The sequence below is a fragment of the Ptychodera flava genome, chromosome 3 (assembly GCF_041260155.1).
Source record: "Ptychodera flava strain L36383 chromosome 3, AS_Pfla_20210202, whole genome shotgun sequence".
NCBI classification, from domain to species: Eukaryota; Metazoa; Hemichordata; class Enteropneusta; family Ptychoderidae; genus Ptychodera; species Ptychodera flava.
In genome coordinates, this window is record NC_091930.1 from 30,401,102 (window position 1) to 30,425,886 (window position 24,785).

Sequence of the window (24,785 nt, forward strand, 5' to 3'; positions counted from 1 at the left end):
TGTTTCAGGAAGAAAACATTCAAACGTTGTGCAAGAGCGTCATCAGGACCACAGCAAGAATATGCCCATAGCTGAATGAACAGGCTGCACACATTTGTAGTCTGTATAAGCCAATATTTTCAAAATTTTCAGCCTGCCATAATCTTTAGAGTACAAGAAATAGAATGTCAGATGAATATATAAGCATTCTCAGTTCAAACATCTTACATTTAATGGCATATTACAGACAACACTTTCCTAATGAAAGTGTACCCCCCAAAATGCATATGTTAGAAGATCATGTCACCCCTCAGATTGAAAACACAGGGTTTGGCTTTGTTTTCCTCACAGAACAGTGTAGAGAGTATCCATCATGAGATTAGGAAGGGAATGGACCGGTATAGTAAAGTACCCGGCCATAATGGTTTAAAGAAATTAGAACTTATGGTAAGGGAGCATCATGTGATGACCAATTCAAGTCATGTGAAAGTGCCAAAAACACAAAGGGGTTCATACAGAACCAAATAAGCAACGTGAAATAATGATGGCCATAGTGATAAAAGTAAAGATAAATCATGATAAAACAAGTCATCGTTGATGACACAGTCCCCACTTGTTAATGGGTGCTTTGATTACAGGTCCTCAGAGAGGATAGAGTCCTCTTCATTAGGTCTGTGATAAAAATACTTTTGAATAAATTCGCTTGATACATGTCTGAGTTATAGTTCAGGAGATGAAAAAATCGTAATAAAATGGCCACATGGTGGCCATATTGGATCGAATCACAAAACAAATCAATGTGCATATGTATGACATAGGTCAATGTCCTTGTACCAAGTTTGAATAAAATTGGTTGAGATATGCCTGAGTTATGGCTCTGTACATGAAAAAATCGTAACAAAATGGCCGCATGGCGGCCATATTGGATCGTATCACAAAAAGAATCGACGTGCATATCTATGACACTGGTCAATGTCCTTGTACCAACTTTGAATAAAATCAGTTGAAACATGCCTGAATTATGGCTCTGTACATGAAAAAATCGTATGATATGTATAGCTATGACATTGGTCAATGTCCTTGTACCAACTTTGAATGAAATTGGTTGAGATATGCCTGAGTTATGGCTCTGTACATGAAAAAATCGTAACAAATGGCCGCCTGGCGGCCATATTGGATCGTATCACAAAACAAATTGATGTGCATAGCTACAACATTGGTCAATGTCCTTGTACCAACTTTGAATAAAATCTGTAGAAACATGCCTGAGTTATGGTTCTGTACATGAAAAAATCGTAATAAAATGGCAGCCTGGCAGCCATATTGGATCGTATCACAAAACAAATTGATGTGCATATGTATGACATAGGTCAATGTCCTTGTACCAATTTTGAATGAAATTGGTTGAGATATGCCTGAGTTATGGCTCTGTACATGAAAAAATCGTAACAAAATGGCCGCACGGCGGCCATATTGGATCGTATCACAAAAAGAATCGACGTGCATATCTATGACACTGGTCAATGTCCTTGTACCAACTTTGAATAAAATCAGTTGAAACATGCCTGAATTATGGCTCTGTACATGAAAAAATCGTAATAAAATGGCCGCCTGGCAGCCATATTGGATCGTATCACAAAACAAATCGACGTGCATCTGTATGACATATGAAGTAATCCTTGTACCAAGTTTGAATGAAATCGTTTCAGGCATCTCTGAGATATCTGCGTGAACGGACGGACGGACGGACGCACACACACACGCACACACACACGGACGGAGGGACGGATGCATGCACGGACGCACGGAGATGACCAAACCTCTAAGTCCCCCCGGACGGTGTCTGTGGAGACTAAAAATATGTAAAGAACAAATTAATTAAGTCAATAACAAACCAATATGTAAATAAAAACATTGAAATCTGATTCTTTCTATGAATCATATTTTTACTAAATTGATGCTTGTATTTTTAGTCCCCAAGATACCGTCCGGGGGACTTATAGGTTTGGTCATGTCCGAGTGTGTGTCAGTGTGTGCGTTTGTCCGTCCATGCATCCGTGCGTTCACGCAGATATCTCAGAGATACATGGAGCGATTTCATTCAAACTTGGTACAAGGATTACTTGATATGTCATACATAGGCACGTTCAATATATATACATATGCATGATTCAATGTGGCCGCCATGCGGCCATTTTATTACATTTTTTATGTACAGAGCTATAACTCCGACATGTTTCAGCCGATTTTATTGAAAGTTAGTACAAGGACATTGACCTTCATCATACATATGCACATAAATTTGTTTCACAACATTATCCAATATGGCTGCCATGCCATTGACCTATGTCATACATATATGCATGTCAATTTGTTTCATGATCTGATCCAATATGGCCGCATGGCAGCCATTTTGTTACAATTTTCATGTCCTTAGCCATAACTCAGGCCCGTCTAAATGGATTTTATTCAAACTTTGTACAAGGACTTTGACCTATGTCATACATATGAACACGATATGGCTACAATGCCACCATTTTGTTACAATTTTCATGTACGGAGCAATTACTTAATCATATCTCAACCGATTTTATTCAAAGTTGTTACAAGGACATTGACTCATGTTAATACATATGTATGTCGATTTGTTTCACGATATGATCCAATATGACCACATGGCGGCCATTTTGTTATGTTTTTTTTTTCATGTCGAAAGCCATAACTCTGGCAAGTCTCAACCGATTTTATTCAAAGTTGGTACATGGATATTGACTTATGTCATACATATGTATATAGATTTTTAGACAGTAAGATTAAATATGGCTGCATGGCTGCCGTTTTGATACGATCTTTTCATGTACAGAGCCATAACTCAGACATCTTTCCACCAGTATCATTCAAAGTTGGTATAAGGACATTGACCTATGTCATACATATGCACATTGATTTGTTGAACGGCGTGTAGCAGTATCATGTCAATTACCTAAGTTTCATAATTACACTGATGTGTCGAGAAATACTGCATTAGATTTCATGAAACTTGGTACACATGTTAAGCTTACATTGCTTTAACAATGAAAAAGGCAATTATCAGTGTCATTTTAATTAATTTGTAATTGCCTATTTAATGAACTTTCCTAATTAGAGTTATATATCCACAAATACTGCGTCAAAATTTGATGAAACTCGGTACAGATGTTGATCTCATAGTTTGTAAATACTGCATCAAACTTAATGAAATATAGTACCGGTGATAATATATTACTGTTAGGATAGTATGCAAAAATGTTCGGCAACATCCTGTTGATTCATTACTAATTGACTCATTTAATGACATTTTGTAATTAGGATGGCGGCCTATATTGGTTTTATGTTTTCACCACCGTGGAACTCATTCTTGGCCATTTAGCATGGCCATTTAAAAATACTGTATCACAGTATTTTTATCATAGACCTAATTAATGAAGAGGACTCTATCCTCTCTGAGGACTTTTAATTAAAGTACCAACGAACAAGTGGGGACTGTGCCATCAACGACTTGTTCAATTTAAAATTGATGCTTGAAAAGTCATCTTTATGGTAAGTCCAGTATATGTAATGATGAATTAAATGTAAACTTACCATTTTAGGATGTTTTCACATGTTTAAATGAAAGTTTCTTCCGGTTTATCTTACATGAAATATCATTGGAAAAGTTAATTTTTAGCATGAAAATAAGAATGAAATACTTCTAATGCTTTCATTATGATTTAGTATATATACTAACAAGTACAGATGTAAATAACCTTGTTTTGCTTATCTATTTACAGAATACAACGACCCTGGAAGTTGCAGGTGTCTATTTGGTTTCAAGTATATCTCATTTTTTAATTTTGTCTGTATTTTCATATTGTATTTAAAATAAAGGCATTTGATCATTTCAATTTGTATTTTTCAGTTTCTGTGTACCTTTCCCTTTCGTTTCCTCTATGTTTTGTTTAGCTCTTCATTTGTCCCTTTTTTAAAATGCAACTTTGTGGGATAAGTTACTTTTGATATTCAGAGAGTTTGTAAAAGATGTTTGCCCGAAACTTTGTTATCGGTACATGTAATTTATTTGAGTCTTGTCACTTCAAGAAATAAAAAAAATGTTTTATTCTATATGCACGTGCCTGTTTTGATCATTTATGTTATGGTGTGAAGTAATTTTTAATAACATTACAGTTAATTTGCCATTGTGCTGTTAAAACAATCACCGTACAATACAAATAAGGCAATAATACATTGATTTCTGCCTATATGATGAAAAAGGTGCCTCTCTAATTTTTGCCGTTTGTGGCGCTGTTCTGTGGCTTCCGATTGAATGTGTATCCGTAAAGTTCGCACACAAGTTAAAAGTCTGGGCCTGCTGGGTATCGCTTTAAACTGCTTAGTGTCACTTTTCCGACAAGCATTTAATTAATCCTTGGCCTAATGATGTCCCTCTCTCCGTACAGTATTATGTATAATTCTGCGCTGCACGTACAACAATTAGAAGTCACCTCTTTGACAAAATTAAAATAAACAACACCTCTTTTTCAGAATTCCCGGAGCTTCGATGAACTAGTGTTATTACATTTCTATAAAATACTTATAGCCCCTAAACTGGTAATAATAATAATAATAATAACAAGGCAGTATTGCTGAAGGCAATGAGTACTTGGGCCGTGATAGAGTTATTTTGAGGACAATATATACTACTATTCAAATATGGTCTTTAATTTCCTCCTGTCAATTAGGCATTTGATTAACTGGTTATTAAACGAAGCAATGGCATGACAACGGCAAAATATGTCTAGCAACTTTTGTGGAGTTTGAGGCAGGGGTTCTTTATTTATAGTGGAAATTGCTTAAACTCCTTAAATATTCAAATTACAGCAAATTTCTTTTATTCTCGATGGTAGATGTCTAATATTTAGATGGGCATATTTAGATTTCTACCCTATAGTTATCCCCATATACCAAAAATCGGACATCCAGCTCTATTGGCTTGCTCAGAATTAGATATGCACATAATTAATGAGGTACAATATGTGGTGTCATAAGGTGTCCCATCATACCAAATATGAAGGGTGTAGTACTTGTGGTTACTGAGTTGTGGACATATATATATATATATATATATATATATATATATTTGAGGTCAAAGGTCATTGAGGTCACGTCACATTTTGTCAAAATAATTGTATTGCTAAATTATTCCTATATACCAAAAATCAAACCTCTAGCTCTATTGGCTCGCTCAAAATTAGATATGCGCATAATTAATGAGGTACAATATGTGGTGTCATAAGGTGTCTTATCATACCAAATATGAAGGATGTAGCACTTGTGGTTACTGAGTTGTGGACAAATATATATATTTGAGGTCAAAGGTCATTGAGGTCACGTCACATTTTGTCATAATAATTGTATTGCTAAGTTATTCCTATATACCAAAAATCAGACCTCTAGCTCTATTGGCTCGCTCAAAATAAGATATGCGCATAATTAATGAGGTACAATATATGGTGTCATAAGGTGTCCTTTCATACCAAATATGAAGGGTGTAGCACTTGTGGTTACTGAGTTGTGGACAAATATGTATATTTGAGGTCAAAGGTCGTTGAGGTCACGTGACGTTTTGTTAAATAAATTATATTGTTAACTTATCCCTATATACAAAAATCAGACCTCTAGCCTTATTGGCTCTCTCAAAATTAGATATGCACATAATTAATGAGGTACAATATGTGGCGTCATAAGGTGTCCCATCATACCAAATATGAAAGGTTTAGCACTTGTGGTTACTGAGTTATGGACAACAATGTATATTTGAGGTCAAAGGTCACCAACGTCACATGATATTTTGTCAAAATGTCTGAGATATCTGTGTGAACCGATGGACTCACTGATAGACTCATGGACGTATATGACCCAATCTATAAGCCCCCTGGACTTTATCCGTGGGGACAAAAAACTGTGTCACTGCATCCTTTAGGCAATATGAATACGAGAAACTAAATTTTTATTTTTCTTGGCCTTATATATGGGAGTCTATGGAGAACTGCCTTATACATGGGAGTCTATGGAGGTGTAAACTGAAACGTCCTCTAACACGGCCAAATTTGACCGCGATTGTGAAACAATCGACGTGCATCTGTATGGGGTTGGGTACTATTCTTGTGCAAAGTTTGAAAAAAATTGACCAGGGCATGTCTGAGATATCTGCGTGAACGGACGGACGGACGGACTGACATGACCAAACCTATAACTCCCCCAGGACTTCGTCCGTGGGTACTAAAACAACGCAACAGTTATTACAGCTACACCGGCGGTAGGTTCATATCCAGAGCCCCGTACGGTCTGCCGCCGTCGCTTGAAAACAATCTCATAAACCTGGCCATATGAGCAACTGCGTTTGGGCAGCTGGATACTTGACTTCCCGGAGAAGGCGAGCTGTCAAGTTCAAGCTCAGGATTATTTGTCGATCAAATTTCTGTAGATTTACCTTACCTTGATGAAATTTTGTCTATAGGCTGAAATTTCGCCGAAGTTTGACAAAATTGCATCGATTTTTCAGGTTCATATCCGACATTTTTGAGTTTTGAGTGCAGACAGAAATAAGTTTTGAGGCAACATGGCTGCAACCCCATGTTGACCCCTAGTCCTGCGTACGATGCTATGTGCTACAGCTAACACACAGCATCGTACGCAGGACTAGCGAGAGAGTTGCCGACATCAACGGTTATCTGCGAGAAGTGAATAAAGGACTGTCATTTTTGGAAGCGATCGAGTAGCTGAGGTAGGCTGGGATACGACTTGGGCCCAAGAACGCTGAATTTCGGCAGTAATTTGGCTTTTTACATCAAGTCCCAAAATGGATTTGAAGTCACCGACCCTACGTACGGGTCTTTGCAGGGCTGTGGTGAGCGGGGCGATTAGCTGTAGCAGAAACACAGCATCGTACGCAGGGCTAGTTGACCGCAAGTGAAAATGTGTTCGTGATCAAATCTTCCTATATTTTTTTTCAGAATTTTTCGACAAAATCGTTGCTTCTTAAATCTTTTGTGAAATATAAATACTAAAATAAAAATGCGATGTGCCATGTCTCCAGATTTCTAAAATATCGTTCGTTGACCGTTCGAGGAATACTCATTTCGCAAACTTGTGACGCAGTTGAAATTCAATACTGACCGCCAAATAATCTTAATGAGACGAGATCATTCTAGACATCCTCCAAATTATCCAACCATTCGCGTTAGAGTTCAGCTCGCTTAGAGTATCATAACATTCTTCGGTCTTCGTTTAGATCGACCCTAATCTCTCCCATTTAGGAAATAAATACACAAGCTACCTTGACAAAACTTCGTGCACCATCCAGGACCAAACGCACTGCAAATCTGTCTTGACGTCATCATCTCCTTACATGGTAATCGGCATACCGTATTTTTTAGCAAAGGAGACACAGAATACGTCGGAGTATTCAGTTTCAAAACGTATTACATTGTGTGATGTTGTCAAAAAAGGTAATGTTACTGCAGTGGTATAAATTACAAAACACAAAAGTTCAAATCAGTGTATTTTTGACAGGCTTTACCCAACATTTCATATTGTTTCTTATGCCAGATTTGACCACGTGCTTACTGGCGACCCCTTTACATGCAAATTTTGTGTCAAATGGTGTGTTCTCCCTGGAAAAACAAACGTACGATTTCTAAATGAAGGAGGCGAAATTTGCCCTCAAAACTCGAAACCACCCCTTTGTAGGGTGTACCTAGCTATTTTGAACGAGCTTCTCGAATCTGCAGCTCTATTTCGAAATGATGGTCTGCTTTTCTCAGCTCAAGGATAAGTGTTCTCCATCGCTGTGGGCATTACTATTCTCAACTGGGGGTACAGTTTCCAGTCGTAATGTTTTTCATTGTGTCCAGGATATAAAACCTTTCTTTTTCACACTAGTACTTTGATTAACACTAGTCCACATCTTGTCAGCGATTAAGGTGAAGTACTACGAATTACGTCAAATTAAGTTGTGGTGTCATTTTCTTGAAACTTTGCACAAATATTCTTGGAAGTTGTGCAAGTGCAAAAATGAAATAAAAATGGGGGTCACCACGCTTGTTTCCATGGAAACGGACGTTAAAATGGCGTCGTTAGAAATAAATAAAAATGATATAATTCACTTAAACTAAAGAAAGCAATTGTAAAACGCTTAGCGAATGAGTTAATTTTAATAAATACAAAGACTTAAAATCAATATCTATCGAATGTATAGTTTCATGATGTTTGTGAAGAAATTTTAACATAAGTATCGATTACAAAATGACGATATCGAAATTATATCACTACATAATTTTCGAACTTTCTTCCTGTCGCTTTGAATGGTGTCATTTTGACCAAACTTGGCGAATAAACTCCTGACATAATACCATTTAGTTTACACTTTTAATAAAAGGGTGTCACCACGCTACTTTTTACAATATCTCCAGGTGAATGGGTAATTTGCGCCATATAAATGGGAGAGAAAAGTTAATTTTTCGCTCATATTGAAAAAAATCAGCTTCCTAGGGGGTCAAAATATGACGAGGTTAGAGGTCACATGTATTTCTAAGACACTGGGTCAAAAAATTAGGTAAAAGCACAATTTCAACAATGACAGGTGATGTTAAATACATGCGCTACAAAATAACCCATTTGCGGCAGGCTGGAGTTAAATCTGCGCAGAAACGTTCTAAAGCGTGTGCGCGTCCGAATTCGGCGCCCTTTACCTTAAACATGTTTCAAGTTTAAATGTTAAATTCTGGTCCGAGCCCTCTTGTTCGACCAAACTGAAATTACCCCTCCTTTTTGGCTCGTCCAGTGGGTGTAGCAAGGGTCATGCCATCGCCTAGGAAAACGGAGGGTGCATTAATTGTTGCATTTCGATGCACATTTTGATTATATTCAGAAGATTTTGTGGCAAAAACTCAGATAGAGAAGCATTAATATTCAATCTCACTTATTCAAGACTGGCTGAGAGCAGCACTTCCATTCAGTTAACATCATTACGCCATTTATTATGCCAAGAAAGATGAAGCCAAGACATTTTGCCCTCCCTGGTCTCAGCCAGAAATGGTTATACCTTACAGAGTTTTTCCCATAAAATGAAAACAAATGTACTTGGGCTGAGGCCCAAGTACAATAATAATTAATATAAGTATTATATAGAAATAATAACGCGAATAATATAGGTTCAATTTCCGTGAAAATTTCACCATAAGGGTATTTTGGGTCGAAAAGACCAAATATGATATCGATTTCACGCCTCATGTTTCCATGGTAACGATTTTAGGGTTGGAAAATTTCAGTTTTTCTAATATCCAATGAAAGTTACTTTGATTGATTTGAAAATCATCTAGCGGGGGAAGTTCGGGTCAGAGTTCACAAAAACCAGACTTATTTAAATGTTTTGAGTTGCCATGGTAACTATTCTGGGATTGAAAATGTTACTTTTTCCCTAATTCCTATTAAAGAACTATTGATTGATGTAAAAAAAATTGATAATAAGGGTTTTTCTTGTTAGCACACCAAAAAAAGCACACTCATTTTAATGTGAGCTGTTTCCATGGTAACCATTCAGGAGTAAATATTATCCGATTTTTTAAAGATTCCACCTAAATCCAGTAACCAACAGAATATGTTATATCAAAGGGATATTTTGGGTTAGAAAGACCAAATATCCAGTGTAAAAATCCAGTAATCAACAGAAATATTATACCAAAGGGTTATTTTGGGTTAGAAAGACAAAACATGATATCGATTTTACTGCCCTGTGTTTCCATAGTAACATATTTGAGTTTTAAAATTTCAAAGTTTTTTTCAAATTCCATTAAAAGTAATCAAAGTTACTACGCAAATGCTCTCCTAAGTGTATTTATCACAGCATGAACTCCATGTTCATTTTGTTGCATGTTGCCATGGTAACCATTTAGGTAACCACAGTTATTTTATTAAAATCATGCATATTTAAGATCAGGTGTATCTTTTTTCTATAACCAGACAAGAAGCGGCTATTTTTTGAGATTCTGCCCATGAAGTGAATTTTCTAGTCTTTTGATGTGTATACTTGCACACCTGTAATACCCAAGGAAAAAGTATAATGGACGACAGTGGGACTCAAAAGTTTTGTGACCTATTAACAACCCGTTTCACTCTCAGAGTTGTATGCAAACTTTAAAAGTCGCCATGACAACCTGACAACAGCATGGCCTTTTCAGCACTGAGACATACTGTAGCAGGGCTAAAATTGGCCATGGCCCTTCTGCCGGGAGGAGGCATAATTTCTGTGTCATTGTGATTGATACAGTATTATCAAAATGCAACAAGAATGCGTTTTATAGGCCAGCGTTTCCTGTGCCTGTCATTCAAGTACGTCAGTTCAGATATTGAAACTTTGTTGCAAAGTTCCACCGCACGGCCGGTCATCTTCGTAATTTCCAGAACAAAGTCACATTATGTGCCCAGCTGGGTTTGACTGCATTTATCTAGCTCGTCCCAAATAGACGGACGGATCTTTCAACCTTTCAGCATGGTGAAAAACGCATTTATTGATTCGCCAAAGGCCTGTGGATTCGCTTATTTTTGCACAAGTGCTACATGGACATAGGAAAAAGTTCGACTCACCCTAGCCCTCTGGTTTGTTTAATTCAACCACGGTCCATGATGAGAGTTCTCAAATCAAAAACTGTAGCCGTGCTCGAATACAAATGTCTTCTCATTAAATTACGTCATTCTTGATATACAAGAGTTAGCATTCCAAATCTGTCACCCTGTTTTTTTCAAAGTTTGGAGAAGGGCGGCATTTCCATCTGAATGATTGAACAACGTGAAACGCAAAATTCCATCGCATATTATCCGGCAATATGTACACTGTACAGTAGAAATACTGTATACGCTCCAGGTACGTATAACTGTAAGCTTATACTCCACAAAATGGCCACAGGCGGCGTGAACTTTCTGAAAGGATTTCCTAAACGTCCTACTTGTTACCTTAGAGACTCACATGTGATGTCCTGAAAAGTATTCTCTGCAGTAATTCCAGTTTCTGTCAACATGCAAAGCTGAACGACATGATTATATCGCGAGACATAGTGTACAGACACACATTCACGCGCACGTTCACTCAATTGCGCATGCTAATATTGGCAGACTACACTGGCAAAAGAGTGCGCATGCGTAAAGTTATATTTGTAGCACAGATCTCGCGGAAACTCATGCCTTTGCTCTATTTCCATCCAAAACGTCCTTGATTGCTTACATTTAATGCACATGAACAAAATAAAACAACAAAGTCAGCATAGGGAGAGGGTTTATGGTTTTCGCCACAACTACAAATGCCACGCTAAAGATACGTTTACAAGGCCAATTACACTGGCATAGACTCTCCACAGTCGCTGTGCCTTGTTTTGTGCACGCCCACGACTGCCACGATGGGCCTGCATTTGAAGGCTACGCTGTGCAGCTCAGCAGCTGTGAGCATGCGCTGTCAGACACAGCGACTGTCAGTTTTTGCAAGTATATGAATATTCATAAGGGTAGTGATGTCAAAAGGAACACCTAACTGGGCGGAGAGAATATACGTACGACAATTAGAAGTCACCCCTATTGACAAAATTAAAATAAACAACACCTCTTTTTCAGAATTCCAACAGCTTCAATGAACTGTTATTAGATTTCTATATAATACTTATAGCCCCTAAACTTGTAATAATTAATATAAGTATTATATAGAAATAATAACGCGAATAATAATAGGTTCAATTTCCGTGAAAATTTCACCATAAGGGTATTTTGGGTCGAAAAGACCAAATATGATATCAGTTTCACTGCCCCATGTTTCCATGGTAACCATTTTAGGGGTTGAAAATTTCAGTTTTGCTAACATCCCATGAAAAGTTACTTTGATTGATATATGAAAATTACTAGTGGGGGAGTTCGGGTCAGAGAACACAAAAACCAGACTTATCTTAATGTTTCGAGTTGCCATGGTAACTATTCTGGGATTGAAAATGTTACTCTTTCACTAATTCCTATTAAAGAACTATTGATTGATGTAAAAAAATCATAATAAGGGTTTTTCTTGTTAGCACACCAAAACAATCACACTCATTTTAATGTGAGATGTTTCCATGGTAACCATTCAGGAATAAAAATTACCAGTTTTTCAAAGATTCCACCTAAATCCAGTAACCAACAGAATATGTTATAGCAAAGGGATATTTTGGGTTAGAAAGACCAAATATCCAGTGTAAAAATCCAGTAATCAACAGAAATATTATATCAAAGGGTTATTTTGGGTTAGAAAGACAAAACATGATATCGATTTTTACTGCCCTGTGTTTCCATAGTAACATATTGCGTTTAAATATTTCAAAGTTTTCCAAAGTCCATTAAAAGTAATCCCAATTACTATGCAAATGCTCTCCTAAGTGTATTTATCACAGCATGAACTCCATGTTCATTTTTGTTTCATGTTGCCATGGTAACCTACTATAGGTTTTTTTATTTAAAACCATGCATATTTTAGATCAGGGTATCTTTTTCGTTAACCAGACAAGAAAAGGCTATTTTACGACATTCTGACCATGAAGTGAATTTTCTAGTCTTTAGATGTGTAAACTTGCACACGTTTAATACCCAAGGAAACAGGTATAATGGACGACAGTGGGACTCAAAAGTTTTGTGACCTATTAACAACCCGTTTCACTCTCAGAGTTGTATGCAAATTTTAAAAGTCGCCATGACAACCTGGCAACAACATGGCCTTTTCAGCACTGAGACATACTGTAGCAGGGCTAAAAATTGGCCATGGCCCTTCTGCCGGGAGGAGGCATAATTTCTGTGTCATTGTGATTGATACATTATTATCAAAATGCAACGAGAATGCGTTTTATTGGCCATCGTTTCCTGTGCCTGTCATTCAAGTAGTCAGTTCAGATATTGAAACTTTGTTGCAAAGTTCCACCGCACGGCCGGTCGTCTTCGTAATTTCCAGAACAAAGTCACATTATGTGCCCAGCTGGGTTTGACTGCATTTATCTACCTCGTCCCAAAGTGACGGACGGATCTTTCAACCTTTCAGCTTGGTGAAAAACGCATTTATTGATTCGCCAAAGGCCTGTGGATTCGGTTATTTTTGCACAAGTGCTACATGGACATAGGAAAAAGTTCGACTCACCTAACCCTCTCGATTGTTGAATACAACCACGGTCCATGATGAGAGTTTTCGAATCAAAAACTGTAGCCGTGCTCGAATACAAATGTCTTCTCATTAAATTACGTCATTCTTGATATACAAGAGTTAGCATTCCAAACCTGTCACCTTTTTTTCAAAGTTTTGAGAAAGTGGGTATTTCCATCTGAATGATTGAACGACGTCAAACGCAAAATTCCATCGCATATTATCCGGCAATATGTGCACTGTACAGTAGAAATACTGTATACGCTGCAGCCAGTGCAGGTACGTTTAAACTCCACAAAATGGCCACAGACGGCGTGAACTTTCTGAAAGGATTTCCTAAACGTCCTCCTTGGTACCCTAGAGACTCACATGTGATGTCTTGGAAAGTATTCTCTGCAGTAATTCCAGTTTCTGTTAACATGCACACATTTTATAGCTCAACGACATGATAGCGCGAGACAGTTCTACGGTACTATAGACTTTCTCGCGCTCCCAGCTCAATTGCGCATGCTCATACTGGCAGACTACGTCACCTGTGTTTCAGTGCGGACGCAGATATGCGATTTTCCGTTGTTGCTAAGCATGCTTATGCCAAATTCCATCGTTGCCAAGGGGTCCTGGCGTGCGCTTCAGAGCAAGATCAGACTGACTGGGTGACGGTTCAGGTAGGTGGAGCTCTCCAATTTCGTTTAATTTCGCCAAATAAGTTTGAAATCGAATATTTTAAGTAATCTTATTTTAAGAATACTGGTCTCCGATCAAATTGACCGTTCATGCAGTAATCCTCCTCTAAATAATGTAAATATGCCCAAAAAAAATTGACATTGCTGACGATAGTGGATTGCATCGTTAGGAGAAAGTTGTTGGTATTATGTCCTGCTTTCTGATGTTAACATTTTCGTCTCACGGCCTTATCTTGAACAATTTTGGTAATTTCCGTAACAGTTTATGTATAGGAATAGATTTTGTGAATATCGCTTCTGGAGGAGGTCATTTGACAGTACGATAGCGTATGAAATGCAGACACCTGAAAACCGGAAGTACATTAACTTTCCAGGCGATATAATTAATGATAACTTCGTTCACAATATCATATTTAGTATCACGGTCGTTGAATCCAGTTATTTTGTTAGGGAAGCATTAAGTTGACAATCTTCTGTCGCTTACTTAATGTATTATCATGCAGAATAGCTATAACCGTCGCGGTATTTCAAAAACAATACCATGCAAGTTACCCTCGAGCCACAGTCACTTGCTGTTCGATATACGGTGATGGCCGCTTTGGTATGCATTAGAAACATAGGAAGTCGGGAAATGGAATAGCCGCTATACGCACGTACAGCCGAGTTCGGAGACGGATTTTCCTGTCAAAAAGCTATAGTTTACTCAATAACCAGCATCGATGGCTTCCAATACGTCTCTGAATCCATACCTGTTATAGTTTATCGTCAATAACGATCTTCTTGCATTTTGGGTACGATTCCGATTCTTCTCTTGATTTTTCTCTGAGTGTCTACAATGTGACGTAGTATTAAACATGAAAAAAACAAAGTCCCCTTCCTATGACCCGCGTCTTTAGCCATAGCAGTGACTATTTTTTAGCTTCACCTGTACACATTAGAGAAAATGATAGTCTAGAGGGCGATGCTGTATACTAATTAGGCTGAAGTTCATATCAAGTATAGGGAGTCTATTGGGAGTTCACATCGGATGTGCATTCAGTTTGTGAGATGAGATCCGATCAGAAACAAATGAGAGCATTTAAGTCGGACGATTCCACAGAACAGCTGATATGGAAGGATGTTTTGTGAAAATCCTGTTTTATATAACAATATCTGCTACTGATATCTGTTAATATATCATGCATGTCTATCCATTGAAGTGATAATTTTCAAAGAGTGTCATTCTTTATACAATTTACGCACTAAATTGTCCTAACAATTGACTGAGGACTTGATAAATAACATTGACAAATACTTTTAAAACATATGTATAATAAATGATAAATTTGCTGGTTTTTAATATGCATGTATAAGTGGTGTGAACTTATTCTTTCAGATCAACACTACATGGACTGAAACATTTAATTTCTTTTTGACATGTCATTACAAAAAAACGTTTTCGACACTTTTACATGAAAACTGTCTGTGTTGTAATGTTGTTGTTATCCTGTACTTTATCTTCTGTGTATAAGTTTTCTTTGTTTTTGACCCTTGTGAAAAGAGGCGTATACCTATCATGGCTATAGAGTTAAAATAAAGTTTATAGGGCCTATTGTTGTTGTATTGTTATAAGCTGTGATACTTGTAATTATTTTCCCTTTCTGGCTCAATATGCAAGTGTGCATTTCAGAAAAATCAGTGACAATCAGTAATAATTCATTTATGTTTTTTTAGTAAATTTATATTGGCCACTTAGCGATACAAGGCTTCAGTAAATCGCCTCATTTTTTATGCTTAATTTTCTGCACTTTTATAGGGAGATACTTTCTCCGGCGCAAAATTCCAGGATGAGAAACGGTAAATGGTAGCCGACTGGTTTTGTGTGAGGCCTAGCAGCTAGGCGATGTTGCTGTGAGTGTGTTGGGGTTCGAATCCCGTTTGGGTTATAGTAAAAGTGATATTTGAGAAACGCTACAATGAGTATCGTCGCTAGAGGGCAACCTTCACGCATGCGCTTTAGCTGTTATTTTAGGGATTTGCAAGGACTACATGTACTTGTCAGTGCTATTTTAAGTTAACATTTCCGTCTCACGGCCTTATCGCCAAAACTGAGGGCATAGCGTTTAAGTTGGATGTCTGTGTAAAAGGACAGTGACAAAATCGAACTTGGAGAAGAAACATGTAATGAGCATGACCGGAAAATTCAGGAGTGAATGAGTTGTATTTTCTGTCAAAACGCACGAGACAACATTTTGACTTCGCGATTGTTCAGCGATATAAACTAATAAGACACTAAATAATGTAAGATTTGGTAAATCTAACTATTTATCTTTCAATTCGCCTAGTTATAATTAACACAAGTTGAATTCTCGATGAACTATAGGCGATATTTCTTTACAATGTGTAGCGCTAGATTTAGTGATTTTTTTTGAAATTTTCGCGTTCCATACCACCCACGAAGGAAAATCGATTTTGCGCGTCTCGGGTATCTGCGTCCGTACTGTTTTGCTTCCGGCGCGGCCGACTTGGCAACTTAGGTTGAGCAAACAAATAACGAACAGCCGAACGCACCCTCAGTGATGGCGGCCATTGTATTGTGTGCATACCGAGACGATCGCTCGCCGTGCGCGTGTTGTTCCTCCAATTCTGACCCATAATCATTTAAAAAATGCATTCAAATGTGATAGTGAAAGCTGTTCTCAATTAATAAGGTGGCATACTCAGCATAGCTGGATGTTTATCGCTAGTTTACCTTTGACATCGCGACATTTGCAGGAGAAGTTTCTCAGCACGGAAAACTTGATACCATAAAGCATGGCGGTCTGTAAGTATTTTCATTAATGTGTTGTGTAATTTACGAGGTTCAGATTTTAAGTAAATCAATTTTAACAAGATTGAAACCGATTTAACCGTGTCCGCAGTGATTTAATCTGTACATTTCATGGCGTGATTTATCATGGGTTATTTTTTATGCTTGTGGGTTTTTTATTTACGTCCATATGTGCGTTGCAGTTGAGCATAGTTTTTCGGACCATCACGCATGTCTCCCTGGTAACGGGTTTGTTTACACACTGGCATATTTTCTGTTGCCTTTTTTCAATCGTCTGCTGGCCTAGACTGTGAAAATGTCATTCGAATTTCATGCTCGTGTGCTAAAAAACCGGTGTCGTATTTGTGCACGGAAAAATAAATGGCACAAGTTATCCATGCTCCAATTTTATCGTGGAGTTAAAGAATTGTTTCAGAGTACAGTTTTAGTGAAGACATTCTGATGTTCACCCGTCCAATTTTTGTTGTCTCTGTAAGAGATTCATTGCTTCATGGCAGCAGGCAGAAAGCAATAACAAAACCTATCGGCCAGGGACACACGTAGTGAAATGGTCCAGACACTGTAGAGTACGGAGATGTGCGGTGTGTGTTATGCATTGTGTGAGGCAGGAAAGAAAAAGAAAGACAGTACAAACAGGGGCAGACCAAGTCAATACCAAGGCAGTGACATTTCTGGTATCACTGGCAAGGAGACAGGAAAGACGGGGAAACTACAGAGTGAAACTCATGGCAGTACAAATCTAACAGCAGCTGTAAAACAGAGGGCAGGAAAAAGATGAGAAGATTCATTCCCTTGCAGAGACAGAGGTTCAATGATCTCATTGAAGAAATGGAGTGTCCCATTTGCAACGACATAATAGATGACCAATACAACTTTTGTGTGATGCACCACATGTGTTTTGTGCTGAATGTTTGTGTCGGTGGTTGCAAGTTTCTTCATCCTGTCCTGTGTGCCGTCTCTCTATTATGTGTGAATCTATTGTAAGTCCCCCCATTGCCTTTGCAAACATGCTATCAAATGCCACAGTCACATGTGATTATGGGAATGTCGGTTGTAAGTCAGTTGTGCCACTGCAAGATCTGCAACACAACACGGAACGGTGTGTTTACCAGTCCATTGCTGGAGACCACTGCTTCTCGTCAGTGAGCCCATTTCCCATCAGAAGCCACCATACTCCAGTCCCCATTCCTGACACAATCAATACCGAGACATCAAATGATGAAACATCAAGGGATAGGCAGAACAATATATGTGCAGTGAAGGCTGCAGAAATTGTGTTGCAGAATGTATCAGAGGTGCATATGCTGCTACAGTATGAAGAAATGGCAACAACACTTGTCAAGAAAAAAATAGAAGCAAACAGAAGTGATGATAGTTTGATAAAGGTTAAAACCAAGGGCCAGGTGAGTTTTTTACCAGCATTACTCTTGCTGATCTATACCCACATATCAATTATGCAGTTAGATTTTGGAGTAAATTCTTCTGATAAAGCTATCATGGAATATGATAATTTGTAAATTTGTATTTGTAATAACATTTATTTGGTTTTGTAGTACATGTGTGACCTGGTAGTGGTTCAACAAATTGATTTCATCAAGTAATGAGCTAGTCCAATTTCATGAATTTATCACCCACATATACTTTTGAAAGATAAATTTGGTTTTTCAATTTTTGGTGTGATTTTTTTCAGCCATTGTGTTTAACATATACACCAAAGCCACGAAAACAACCTCAGAAGCTAGCACTAGGACAAGACGTCAGAGAGTTTTGCAGTTAAGTCAGAGGAGAGACATTGTCAGGTGTGGTGATGCGATGCTGCAGCTGAGTGAGAGGAGGTGAGACACCAACAAAAGGACAAGAAGGAAAATCCTCCAGATCTTGGGACTCACTCCTGACTTACCTCCAGGTGCTTGCCTTCATTTGGAAGTTGCTATGGGAACAACATGGGCTGCCAAGAGGAAATTACGGTGTTACTTCAAGGCATGGCATGTGAATATTGGAAGTGAGGTATGTTATGCAGGTCATTTTCCCCCACACTCATCAAGGTCACTGTCCTTCTTGACCTCACAACCATGAATTTTAATAAGTCATGTTTGGAATTTTCTGGAAATTTAATTAGTTGTGTAAGAGAGAGAATTTTAGAACAGTAATTAGCATGTCAATAAAAGTTCTAGATTGTTCTTATATGCTCTTATATAAGGACATGAGTATTAATGCTGGGACAGCAGGCTTGCAGTCAGACTTTGGGATTGTGTGCAACTCTATTATGATCATGTAGAGAAAGACTGTGGATAAGTAATCTTGTTATCACATATTACTGAATATATGTGTTACTGTTGTTTTTGCATCTTGTTCATATTTGTCTTCAGGTTTAGCAAACTTACCCGGCATGGTACAATACCTACCAGTGAAATTTGGATAAAGTTAGGTGGGGACAAGGGTCAGGGAACCCTAAGAATGGTTGACCAAGTTGCTAACATCAGTAATCCAAATGTAGCAGATAATACAGTGATTTGGAGTACATTTGCAGCACCTGATTCCTATTACAATTATTATTAGAAATAGCTTTAGCTGTTAACAGAGGTCAGGTAGACAAACTGGATGGCACAAAGTGGAAGTAAGTCTAAACATGCATACTGTGTTTTACTAAACAATGAACAGATTGTACCATATATCTATTTTGGTACAATATTTGGAACTTAAGATACATACATATTGGTTATCCAAGTTTAATACATGCATTATACTGCTGATCTGAAAATCTGAAAAACAATGTGCAAATCTGACCAAACTTATGCAGCATAAATATGATACCTACATTAAATAGTACAAAAGGCAAAGTTGTTTTCTTGCATGTACAAAATGCATTGATGTGTAGAAACATGGGCATTGATTTAGAATGGTGTGGACAATTGTCTTACATTCCACTTTGATTTATTTCAGGGACAAGACACTATTAGCACGGATGATGGGAGATTATTAGTATCTGGCCAAGAGTTATGGATTGTTTGGACCAAATGGTATGAAATGTATACTTGCATGCTATGATTTATACGGAAGAAAAGTTGAGGCACTGACAGGACAGGCAGTTTATTGTGTACACTTCAGTTTTACCTATGATTTACATGTGTACATCCTTGACCTATCAGTTTGCAATATGTGCGACTGTTAATAATCAGCATGCATTGTATAGGATATGCTGTAGAACACAATTATGATAATTTGTTGTAGTTTTTCGTTGACTTAAGACATTGACAGCTAACATTGATTAGTCAGATAAATTTAACCCTTTCACCACCACGGTTTGTCCCAATCCTTGTTTTCTATGGTAAAGTTGGACCTGTATACAGGGAAGGGGGGGTGAAAGGGTTAAAGGAAGGGGTACACAGTGGGTCAGATATTGATAAATATTTGCAAGCTATTGACAAATGATTGTTTTTCTCTGTAGAAATTCTTGTGTTTATTTCTCAATTTAATTCTTACACATAGTATTAATATGTATACTGGCAATGCAAAATGTAGTAACCAGGAATTTCTTTGAAATAAATATTTAAATTGATAAGTTTGCATATTACAGGTACATCCTCTCCAAGAGTTCACACATGCACATCAAGTTGACTTCATGAACACCAGTCATGTCTATACCCACTAAGGTTTTTAAGTAATTATGTCAGTTTTTGTTCCTTGTCTTCCTCACATTGAAATATTTTAGGGAAATATTTTTGCGTATGCTGTGTCAGCAAGGAACAAGCACAGTTGCTGAAGGAGGAACAACCATTGTCATCAATGAAGAAGAGAACCCTTGATGATATCAGAAAATGTCACGTGAATTTCTTTCAACTGGTGGAAACCTAAGGCATGCCATGCAGCACTACAATAGTGTCAGAAAGCCACTTTTCAATGTACCACTGCACAGAGTATGTACTAGTCAATTCAATCCACTATGTTGTTTGCTTCCATTGACCAACTAAACGTATAGCTCTGTTCTGTTTCAATCAGTTCACTTTACCTTTCTCTGAACAGTTCAATAGACCACACTGTGACCTATCTACATGTATGCATGCCACTATGTCCATAATGGTGTGCACAAATAGAAGTTTATTAGTGAAGCTATATGCAAAAAACAACTTGACAATGAAGCCAGCACATATGTCAGCATTTGTGATCAATGTAGTTGTTGTATATTTGTATGTAGTGTTTTCTTCATAAATAGGTAGGTATGAAAGTTACAAGATATTGTCATACATTTAAAGTAAAAGATACATGTTTTAACCCTTATATTTTATCACAGGTTGCAGTCCCAGGGTTTGCACATCAGTCGTGGCTTGTTTTAAAAGTTTTTCACCATGATGGAAGCTAGCTGTGCAGTACTGGATATCAAGATCATCACGACTCTGGAGAGAGATGATGACATTGATGAACCCGTGCTGAAGCCTGCTGGATTTGACACATATGTAGCCATGTTGAAGCAAGTCGAGACATTACAGTGTGAAGCGAAGAACTCCAAGAAGAAGCTAAGACCTTGGCTGATAGTGTTGAAAAGGCTCTCCTTGCTGATGATGACTGTGACAATGATGATGATGATGACGACAACAGTGAAGATGATGGCAGACCGCCACTAATGACCTTGGCCAAAGTTAAAAAAGCCCAGGAGAAAGTGCAGGAACTCAGTGAAGAAGCTGACAGGAAGGTTAGTATTTATGAATAGAAGACCATACTACATTAACAAAATAAAAATACATGATTTTGTGATAATTTTGAAATCTTGTGAGACACAATTAATTTCAGTGGCAGTGAGTTGCTAGCCAAGTCAAACTTTTTATCAAACTGGAATAGTTGCCATGTTAAATAAACATGTAATGTTTGTTTAGCATGGTGTTAAATTTCCTGTATCATGTGAGAACACCCACAGAAAACCTGTCTAGCAACCTGAGATCTCAGAGGGTCTCCTTCATCTTTGAAAATGGCATATTGATACCAGAAGTAAGATCATTTTTGTGATGATAAGCAATAACATTGTAAATCTCAAGTGCACAGTCATGTCTATGCTGCATTTTCAGAATTTTGGCTTGTGCACATTTGTAGTGCAGTAATTTCCAGACAACGCAGTGTTTATCTTTGTTTTCTTAGATATCTGAAGCTACAGACGTAAAAGCGAAACTGCCAAAACAATGTGGTTTTGTTGTAGTCTGCGGTATTGACCAAGCTCTGCAGTCATTTGGTGTTGGACGTCATTCTTACCACGGGCAGGCATTCATCGGAAATCATGTGAACAAGTGCTGTAAAGTATGTGTTTTACAACTGTACACTGTTTTGTTGCTAAAGTCATTAAAGGTTCAGTATTCTGCTTGTCATGATTTTCAACCTTTCAGTGTCAGATTTATTGTGTTATATATATATACTACAGAAGATGTATTTCGTCTACATTATTTTGACCTACTTTCAGTGAAACAACTCTGTTTGCTTCTTTGAAAGAAAGCTCTCTTATCCTTTTTTTATTTTTTTGTGTTTCAGGAAGAAAACGTTCAAACGTTGTGCAAGAGCATCATCAGGACCACAGCAAGAATATGCCCACAGCTTAATGAACAGGCTGCACACATTTGTGGTCTGTATAAGCCAATATTTTCAAAATTTGCAGCCTGCCATAATCTTTAGAGTACAAGCAATAGAATGTCAGATGAATATATTAGCATTGTCAGTTCAAACATATCACATTTAATGGCATATTACAGAGAACACTTTCCTAATGAAAGTGTACCCCCCCCCCAAAAATGCATATGTTAGAAGATCATGTCATCCCTCAGATTGAAAACACAGGGTTTGGCTTTGGTTTCCTCACAGAACGGTGTAGAGAGTATCCATCATGAGATTAGGAAGGGAATGGACCGGTATAGTAAAGTACCTGGCCATAATGGTTTAAAGAAATTAGAACTTATGGTAAGGGAGGTATTGGTCATGTGATGACCAATTCAAGTCATGTGAAAGTGCCAAAAACACAAAGAGGTTCATACAGAACCAAATAAGCGACGTGCAATAATGATGGCCATAGTGATAACAGTAAAGATAAATCATGATAAAATAAACATGTAAAGAACAAATTAATTAAGTCAATAACAAACCAATATGTAAATAAAAACATTGAAATCTGGTTCTTTCTATGAATCATATTTTTACTAAAGTGATGCTTGTATTTTTAGTCCCCAAGATACCGTCCGGGGGGACTTATAGGTTTGGTCATGTCCGAGCGTGTGTCAGTGTGTGCGTTTGTCCGTCCATGCATCCGTCTGTTCACGCAGATATCTCAGAGATACATGGAGCGATTTCATTCAAACTTGGTACAAGGATTACTTGATATGTCATACATATGCACGTCCAATATATATACATATGCATGATCCAATGTGGCCGCCATGCGGCCATTTTATTACAATTTTTTTATGTACAGAGCCATAACTCCAACATGTTTCAACCGATTTTATTGAAAGTTGGTACAAGGACATTGACCTTCATCATACATATGCACATCAATTTGTTTCACAACATTATCCAATATGGCTGCCATGCGGCAATCTTATTACAATTTTGTCATGTACGGAGCCATAACTCAGGCATATCTCAACCGATTTTATTCAAAGTTGGTACAAGGACATTGACCTATGTCATACATATGCATGTCCATTTGTTTTAAGATATGATCCAATATGGCCGCATGGCAGCCATTTGTTACAATTTTTCATGTCCTTTGCCATATATCAGGCCCGTCTAAATGGATTTTATTCAAACTTTGTAGAAGGACATTAACCTATGTCATACATATGCACGTCAATTTGTTTCACAACATTATCCAATATGACTGCCAGGCGGCCATTTTATTACAATTTTGTCATGTACGGAGCCATAACTCAGGCATATCTCAACTGATTTTATTCAAAGTTGGTACAAGGACATTGACCTATGTCATACATATGCATGTCAATTTGTTTTAAGATATGATCCAATATGGCCGCATGGCAGCCATTTGTTAAAATTTTTTCATGTCCTTAGCCATAACTCAGGCCCGTCTAAATGGATTTTATTCAAACTTTGTACAAGGACTTTGACCTATGTCATACATATGAACAAGATATGGCTACCATGCCACCATTTTGTTACAATTTTTTCATGTACGGAGCAATTACTCAATCATATCTCAACCGATTTTATTCAAAGTTGTTACAAGGACATTGACTCATGTTATACATATGTATTCACGATATGATCCAATATAACCACATGGCGGCCATTTTGTTATGTTTTTTTTTTCATGTCGAAAGCCATAACTCTGGCAAGTCTCAACCGATTTTATTCAAAGTTGGTACATGGACATTGACTTATGTCATACATATGCATATAGATTTTTTAGACAGTAAGATTAAATATGGCTGCATGGCTGCCATTTTGTTACGATCTTTTCATGTACAGAGCCATAACTCAGACATCTTTCCACCAGTATCATTCAAAGTTGGTATAAGGACATTGACCTATGTCATACATATGCACATTGATTTGTTGAACGGCATGTAGCAGTATCATGTCAATTACCTAAGTTTCATAATTAGACTGATATGTCGAGAAATACTGCATCAGATTTCATGAAACTTGGTACACATGTTAAGCTTACATTGCTTTAACAATGAAAAAGGCATTTATCAGTGTCATTTTAATTAATTTGTAATTGCTTATTTAATGAACTTTCCTAATTAGAGTTATATATCCACAAATACTGCGTCAAAATTTGATGAAACTCGGTGCAGATGTTGATCTCATAGTTTGTAAATACTGCATCAAACTTTATGAAATACGGTACCGGTGATAATCTATTAGTGTTGGGACAGTATGCAAAAATGTTCGGCAACATCCTGTTGATTCATTACTAATTGACTCATTTAATGACATTTTGTAATTAGGATGGCGGCCTACATTGGTTTTATGTTTTCACCACCATGGAACTCATTCTTGGCCATTTAGCACCATCTGTATCACAGTATTTTTATCATAGACCTAATTAATGAAGAGGATTCTATCCTCTCTGAGGACTTTAAATTAAAGTACCAAT

The 24,785-nt window shown here is 37.5% G+C and overlaps 1 protein-coding gene across 1 annotated transcript; it reads left to right on the forward strand.

The window, feature by feature from the left end:
* Positions 1–20,994: 20,994 nt before the first annotated feature.
* LOC139129097 (uncharacterized) lies at positions 20,995–22,345 on the forward strand. Its single transcript, XM_070694763.1, has 3 exons — positions 20,995–21,380; positions 21,821–21,976; positions 22,205–22,345. Exons 1-3 carry the CDS (start codon positions 21,312–21,314, stop codon positions 22,343–22,345), a joined length of 366 nt encoding a protein of 121 aa, XP_070550864.1. The 5' UTR covers positions 20,995–21,311.
* The last annotated feature ends 2,440 nt before the right edge of the window (positions 22,346–24,785 follow it).